At 40.4% G+C, this 8,613-nt stretch overlaps 2 protein-coding genes across 2 annotated transcripts; both read right to left on the bottom strand.

Annotated features, from left to right (window-relative positions):
- Positions 1–326: 326 nt before the first annotated feature.
- Positions 327–1,271, bottom strand: LOC102513905 (olfactory receptor 52H1-like). Its single transcript, XM_014560082.2, is given in 1 exon segment — positions 327–1,271. A coding segment is annotated over 1 exon segment (942 nt). The 5' UTR covers positions 1,269–1,271.
- A 6,195-nt stretch (positions 1,272–7,466) lies between these two features.
- LOC102514155 (olfactory receptor 52H1-like) lies at positions 7,467–8,411 on the bottom strand. The gene is given in 1 exon segment (XM_014560084.2): positions 7,467–8,411. A coding segment is annotated over 1 exon segment (942 nt). The 5' UTR covers positions 8,409–8,411.
- Positions 8,412–8,613: the final 202 nt, after the last annotated feature.

Genomic DNA, 8,613 nt, shown 5'->3' with positions numbered 1-8,613 from the left:
AACACATTTTCCTTTTTCCGTAAGTGCGAATCTCAATTTCCACATTCTTACTGCTTTTTCTATATGGAGTAATTTAGCTCTTTGTCTTCCCCTCCTTCTTTCTGAGCGTATCCTGTGCAACTTCATGTTCCACAAGCAAGCAGGTAGTCCAGGATTTTTTTATACATACAACTATTTCTTTCATATAGATTGTGTCACCTTCTTGGTACACAAAATCACTTGTAGACAGTTCTTACTTTAAATACCATTTGCTTTTTTTTTTAAATTCTGGATACATTAATAGATATTATAAACTTATCTTAGCTTTTCCATTGGGCAGTGGAACATCATTCTCTACCTTTGGTAGAAAACAGTATGATGACCTTATCTCTGATCTGCTTGGTCTTTACTCCATAAACAATGGGGTTGAGTGTGGGTGGGATGACAATGTAAAGGTTGGCAAACATGATGTGGAAGGTGAGGGAGACATTGTGTCCAAAGCGATGGGCAAGAATGGAGAAGAAGGCAGGTGTATAAAACATGAGGATGACACAGACATGGGACCCACAGGTGCCCAGGGCCTTCTGGTGGGCTTCTTGGGAGGGGAGGCGAAAGACAGCACAGAGGACGAGCATATAAGAAACAGCAATGAGGATCACATCTGAGATGACCGTCATGATGGGAACACAAAAGCCATACCAGATGTTGATGGAGATATCAGCACAGGCCAGCCGGGCAACTCCGATAAGTTCACAGTACGTGTGGGGTATGATGCGTGTTCTGCAGAAAGGCAAGCGTGTGAGCAAGAATACATCTGGCAGGATGATGCAGAGGCTTCGAAAAGAGATGCCCACAGCAATCTTGATGATGGTCTTGGGGGTCAAGATAGTGGTGTATCTCAAGGGAGAACAGATGGCCACATAGCGGTCAAATGCCATGGCCATCAGGATCGCTGAGTCCAGGACAAAGCTATAGTGGAGGAAGAACATTTGTGTAAGACACCCTGACAATGTGATTTCTCGAGCCCCAAGCCAAAAGATACTAAGTGTTTAAGGAACTCCTGCTGTGATGAGGTCAGTCATGGCCAGTATGGAAAGAAAGAAGAACATGGGTTCGTGAAGGCTATGCTCCACCATGATGAGGTAGAGAAGGATGCAGTTTCCCATAACAGCCACAATATAGATGATACAGAAGGGAATCCCAATCCACACATGGGCTTGCTCCAGGCCTGGGATCCCCACCAGAATGAAGGGTCCTGGGTTGTAACTGCTTAGGTTGAAAATGACCATGGCAGACAAGGTGACACACGTCCCAGCTCCTGAGGACAGTGGGTGATAAAGGACAGTCAGAGTCACTCTCACTTCCAACCACTCATCATTACTGACTCCTAAAGGTAAGGTGATCAGCTAATTTATCATTCAAAGTAGGGCACCTTTGAAGTGATAAAAGGTTGGTGTTAGAACAATGGTGGGTAACACGCATAAACCAGATTGTCTCAGATGTATTGGGATGTATGGTCATTCTATCGAGAACATCTTCTTTCTTTTGGCCACCTCTGTTGATTTACACAACTTTTCCAGGCAGCTTCCCATATTGGCTATAATCACTTTTTTCATTATACTGTATACGCTTGATACAAGCTAACAAATGACAGGGTGTACTTTCCCATAGGTTGGTGGATTATAGTTTATATGATGTTACATACATTATTAGTTAAGATCTGTCACTGTGGATTATCAATCTCTGCCCCAAGACAATTACTCATTCTTTTCAAGGCCACCTGATAACTGTGGCTTTTAGATATGTGAAGTCAATACCACTTTACTGTCATCCAAAAATTCAGTTCAGCAAACACTACCTAAGTTCCTACACTATGCTGAAAAACAGGTGTAACTTAAATTTAAATTTTAAAGTACTTTACAGTTGAGCTTCATGAGCCCTTGCTCCTACAAAAACACTGTTTTCTGCCACCCTAACACTATACAGCTGCATAATATCTTAATATTTTGAATTTAATAACATTATTGGTCAAGACTTCCGTACAAAAGAAGAATTTTTTTCTTTTTAAATACATATTCTATTAGATAGACACATAAACTCCAAGACATATACTCTCTTAGATATACAAACATACTTAGTAGTACTTAAAATCTCAAGCATACCTTGACCTATACTTACATTCTCACATGCATTTTACCATAATTTATTAACCCACACATAATCTTACACAAGGCAAACTCCCTTCCCCCACCTCTGTCTTACGCAGATATACACATGTGCACACATGCATGTGCACACATACCCACATGCACATACCATAGCCTCACAAGCACACACACCAAGGAAAATATAAACAAAAGATTTCATGCCTGAATTTTGACACTGCCATTTTCTTTGTAAATTCCCAAAACCTTTACTCTGGGAGTTAATCTTTTAAAGACTAGATTCGTGAAATTTTACCATTTGCTCCAACAGGGATGGACTTGGAGGGCATTATGCTAAATGAAATAAGTCAGACAGAGAAAGACAAATGCTGTATGATATCACTAATATGGGGAATCTAAAAAAAAAAATACAACAAACTAGTCAGTATAAAAAAAGAAGCAGACTCACAGATACAGAGAACAAACTAGTGGTTACCAGTGGACACATGGGGGGTGGGGGGTGGGAGGTACAAGCTATAGGGTGTGACAGGCTACAAGGATGTGGTGTACAACACGGGGAATATAGCCAGTATTTTGTAATAACTGCAAATGGAGTGTAACCTTTAAAAATTGTATTAAGAAAAAGAAAAAAAAAGATTCATTTTCCAAGTGGGAACAAAGGTGAGCTGTTCCCTCGAGGCTAGAAGAGAAGGAAAGGGGGCAGCTGTAGACTCCTGTTGTTTGCTGGACAAGGATGTTTGTGACTCAGTTGTCCAAGTTATGATTAAATAACATCATGCACAAAAAAAGGCTAGGTTCTTCAATTTTCTTCCTTCTCCAGTAATGCATCTACATAGAAAGTGATTTAAAATTTATAAATAACCAACCACATCACAAGGCCAGGGACTCCCAGGATCAGCACTAGGGAAGAGTTTGTGATGGCCACATGCCTCAGATCCTTAACCTGACAAGGCCAAAACTCAGGTCCAACCTTCTCCCTCCCCTCACTTTTATCACATTCTTAGGCCCAGACCACCATACCTGCCATCTCCCAGGCCAGTGCTCAGTTTCTCCACTCTTCCGATTTTGCCAAAGAGAAATCAGGCACTCTTTTCTTTCGGACCTTCCCTTATTGATAAGTAAAATCATATTTTTTTATAGCAACTTAAACATTCCTCAACAGTGTCTCATCATTCATATGTTCCGGGTTCTGGGAACACAGTCCAGAGTTCAGACGGTGGTCCACAGTCCAGCCCCTTCCTTACATGATCATCTGTTCCAATCATTGGCATTCATTTGATGGAGCATGTATCCAAGTACAGGAGACCATGACTTCAGCTTATAAATGGGAGTTGCTTGGGACAGAAAGTTACAGTGCTCAGTCCATGCCCTAGAAAATGGAGCCCTGAGCTTTTCATTCACTCTGTCTCCAAATCCTAGTCCCAAACAAACCCCGCCAAAAAGCCAGCACTCACCTAGTCTTGGGGCTTGGGTCAAACAGAAAGAAGAAAGATTGTGCTGATAGTCACACAGAAAATCTGTAAGAGACGGGGACACACTAACCAAAGAAATAAGTGGAGGGGAAAGGAAAAGACTCAAAGGTTTAGTCCCTGCTCATTTATTTATTTTTTTCTGTCCATTGTTCAATGTAAGGAAGAGGTAAATAGTTAGGGCCTGAGGGACCTTAACACCCTCTCTTCTCACTCTCAAGGGAAGAGTATAAAGAAGATTATATTAACCCTGCCCATGCCTGTGAGTTAACACTACCTCAGAGTTTGTCTTATGCACTTACAGGTGAGCTATATGCCTGTGGGTGTGTGGCCTCGTGTGTGCCCACCTGTCTGATCACCTAGGTTTCGAGCTCATGCCCTCCCCAGGTAAAGGACTTTGAATATGGTACTTAATATCTATTAAAAGGTGATGATGTCTTCCCTACTTCTCAAGATTATATAAGGATTGACAAATTAAATAGGGCAGTGCTTATAAAATGCTTAACACAGTGGCGGACTCACCGTGCACCTGTTAAAATGATTATAGGTCCATTTCAAGATAGCTTAACACTGCCTTTCAGAGTAAGGCTCCAGGATCTTCATTCATAAGCTCTACAATGCATTTGTGCACCTTTTCTTTTCTCCTGAAGGACTGGTTATATATGTGGATGAGAGCATAAAGACTGGAAAACAGGAAAGTGAGTTGGAACTGTCTACATCGGGGCAGAAGTGGAACGAAAACTGGATGCAGATTCCTCTGAAGGACCACATGGGATGGTCCTGCCAGGCACCAAAGGGCTCTTTGAAACATCCTAGGCTAAATATCCCACTTCAGCTTCAAAATCATCTGGTCCCAAACTGCATTCACTGCCCCCTCTCCAAACCTGTTCTTTCAGTGTTCCAAAGTTCAGCAAATGTCACACCTCACTACTTAGATGAATTTTTTAAAACTACATCATGCTGCTGTTTCCCTCTAAAGATCTCTTGAATCCATTCTCTTCTCTGTCTCCAGTGCCCAGCTACCATCATCACCTCTTCCCTAAGGTACTCTAATAGCCTCCTAAAGTATCATTTTATTTCTGTTTTGTCTCCCTCAGCGCAATTTCCACACTGAGGACGGACTGAGCTTTCCAAAATGTACATCTGACTATGTTGTTCCTTGGCTTAAATCTCATTTTGTTCTCATTGGAATCTTTACTTGCTGTATCTTCTACTTCTATTTATCTTCATCCTGGTCTTTGGGAGGCTGTCATCTTTTCATTATTTGAGACTCAACACAAAATGAAACTTCACTATAAATGTATCGTTGGTTAAAACAAATAATTAATGAAATACATTCCTGTGGGGATACATTTAGATCTGCCTGTTGGTACTGTGAGGAGTCCCAGATCTCAGTTCGTATCTAAGAGGCTTTTGTCCTACAACTCTAACAGCCAGGTTAATTTCCGTAAGTGTGGTAAATCCAGTCTTTCTATCTATATGTCTACAAAGATATTCAACAATAACCCTGAATACTGGGCTTTAAAAGTGCTCCTTTTTTGCCTTTATCTAGTCCACAGGCAGCTTTCCTTCTGGTTGGACACTGAGCACAAATAATTCCATTGCCAATGGCTATCTTTTTATATCTAACATTGAGACTATTGAAAATATCAGTCAAATGCACACCAGTGTTTAGTTTGATGTACTATTGAGTTTTCTTGGGCCAATATTTTTAAAGGAAAAGTAGGCACATTTAAGTAGTGAAAATTCCCAGTTCTTACCTTCAGAGTACTCTGGGATGATATGGATATTTATGGAGACATCTGTCCTTTTTGACTAGATTTAGTGGAAAAGAACTGGCCATAGGTAACTTGTATGTATTTTATATGAACACCTGGTCCAAACAAAAGGTTATGAAGAACTTACTTAGAGCTTAATGTTTCCATAACCTGGTTTAATAAAAACATATTTTTCTAGTAAATCAGTTACTGATTTTCATTGGACTAAAATAGAAACATATTCTGGTGTCCCTTCTCTATTTATAATTCACACCCTAAAAATGTAAACCACATCCCCCACTCTTCACCCCCAATTAAATAACAGCAAACAACAAACCATTACTTTACATACAAATGTTATGGTTCTATCAGCGCGATGTAGGAGAGGTGCCTTAGCAGACAGCTGGTCCTGCGACCTGGTATTGTCATCTGGAGCACAAATCAGCTATGTCAGCAGAATGGAAGACCCCACAATTTAATTACTATCATGTATGTAACAATTTTTTTAACTGGAAATCATGTTAGTCTTTTTTTTTATGATTAAGAGATTAAGTGGTTAAAATGACGAAGGTGGAAATTTCCATATGCCGGGTTTAATATTTTGTGCATATTCATTTTGACCCCTATCAATTACTTGAACTCCCATTTAGTGATTTCGTACAACGTGGACTCAGAGTTATTTCACATGGACTCCTTAGCCTCAGAGAAAGATATTCTGTTGGTTTGTTTCTAATTGTTTTATCTTTTGACTCTACTTTCTCTTCTCCTTAAACTTCAGACTACCTTTATTTATACAGATAATGTTGAAAACAACGTATGTGGCTGTCACCCAATAAAATGATATACTAAAATTTGACTCCCTGAGGTCAAAGACCATATGCTTCCTATTAAAATTTTATATTGAGAATTATTATAGAAATATAAATCTAGGGACATGAATGGAGTGGTAGTGTGGAGATGGGAAAGCATCTAGAAGGAGAGATACCATGTAGAACCTTGGTAGTTTGATTCAGATGAAAAGTGATGAGTGTTTGAACCACTGTGATAAGAGAAGGGGTGTTTACACCGGACTGGGGAATCTGAGAGGTCATCTGTAAAGAAGCAGTAGGCTTTAAGGTCATAGTGGATATGGGAGGAAATCTGACATCCGCTACCATTGGCACCCACCAAATACCAAAAATAGTTATTTCTTAACTGATTCAGAAACTAAAGGACTCACTAGACCAAGTTAAGCATATTGAATTTGAAGAGATAATGAATAATATAAATGGAGATACACTTTGGCATGAGACCACACTTCTTTTGAGATACAAGAATGAACAAGAGAGTTAGGACCAGCAGTGCTTCTAATTGGTCAAGTCTCAAACCCACATCTTAGTCTGTACGTGCTTTTCTATCTTATTGGCCATAAGAATTTGGCTTCCTCTGTGTATTCCTTCTTAGGGGACTCTACCCATCCACATCGCATTTGGGTTTCTCAAAATTAAGTAAAAAATGAGCTTTGGATTTCATCATTGCCTTCTTCCTTTGTCTCAAATAAACCCCTGCGCTCTCAATTTAATAACTGCATGGGTATTTGCCATTCATTTATTTGCTAAACAATGCTTATGCACACAGTACATGCCAAGACTTATGCTTCAAGCTGTCCAGGAACGGATTGAAGCAACCAAACTAAAACTCTAGGAGCTCACAGCATCATCATGGTAGAAATTCCTTGTACTACTATGATGTATAAACTACTCTGATGTATAAATCTGAAAAAAAAATCAGATTCCTTAGAAGCATCTTTGTAAAGAAAAAGAGATACTGATCACTTTGTTTTCATTTAAAGTTTTGCAATTACCTTAGGGAATTTAAAAGAAATTAAATTTTTTTAGGTTCCAGAAACAAAATATGTATGTTATCTCCTAGACTAAAAAATTTTTTAGGATGTATGAGAAGACTTCTGCCTAAAGCAACAAAGGAAGCAAAACCATGTTTCTGACTAATAAGGAATTTTTTCATTAGGCTCTTCTCTGGGGCCAAAGCAACAAGTGCAGTCTTTAACCTAATGTACACTAGGAACTTGCCCCTGCCTCCTAGGCTTCAGGCAAACATCAGTGGGACCCCTTAGGAAACAGGAGAAGAATGATTTTGTCTCGGATCTGCTTGGTCTTGACCCCATAGACAATAGGGTTGAGTGCAGGTGGGATGATAACATAGAGGTTGGCAAACATAATGTGAAAGGTACGAGGGACATTATGTCCAAAGCGATGTGCAAGGATGGAAAAGAAAGCTGGTATATAGAATATAAGGATGACACAGACATGGGACCCACAGGTGCCCAGGGCCTTCTGGCGAGCATCTCGGGAGGGGAGGCGAAAGACAGCACAGAGGATGAGAGTGTACGAGACAGCAATTAGAATCACATCTATAATCACCGTCATGATTGGAACACAAAACCCATACCAGATATTGATGGAGATATCAGCACAGGCAAGCCGGGCAACACCTATGTGCTCACAGTATGTGTGGGGAATGTTGTGTGTCTTGCAGAAGGGCAGACGATTTACAAGGAAAACGCACTGGACAAAAACACAGAAACTTCTGAAGGTGATTCCCAGAGCAATTTTGACAGTGGTTCTGGTGGTCAGGATAGTGGTGTATCTCAAGGGTAAGCAGATGGCCACGTAGCGGTCAAAGGCCATGGCCATCAGTATAGCTAAGTCTAGAACAAAGCTGTAATGCAGGAAGAATAATTGAGTGAGACAGCCAGGGAAACTGATTTTCTGGGGACCAAATCAGAAGACGCTGAGAGTTTTGGGGACACAGGTGGTAGACAATATGAGATCAGTAATAGCCAGCACAGAAAGGAAAAAGCACATGGGTGCATGAAGACTGCGCTCCACTGTAATGAGGTAGAGAAGGATGCTATTACCCACAATGGCCACAAGATAGATAAAACAGAAGGGGATGCTGATCCAGATGTGGTACTGCTCAAGTCCAGGGATGCCCAGAAGGGTGAAGGCACCTGTGTTGTAGCCAGTCAGGTTGTACATGGCCACTGACATCTGATGAAGAGCTTCTGTGTCCTAAAATAAATTGTATATAATGAACGTTAAAAAATTGTATTGCAATTCTCCCTGAACTCTTGTCTTAGGACCATCACTCCTTTTTCTGATCTACCAAGAGAGAGCCTCCCTTTGCTATTAATAGTGAAGGTCATTTCTTCTAGAAAGATTCCCCAGACCAGTACTCCGGGTA

This window comes from Camelus ferus, chromosome 10, assembly GCF_009834535.1.
Source record: "Camelus ferus isolate YT-003-E chromosome 10, BCGSAC_Cfer_1.0, whole genome shotgun sequence".
In the NCBI taxonomy this organism is placed as follows: Eukaryota; Metazoa; Chordata; class Mammalia; order Artiodactyla; family Camelidae; genus Camelus; species Camelus ferus.
Note: the sequence above shows the minus strand (reverse complement) of the source record. Positions and strands in the feature narration are given on the sequence as shown.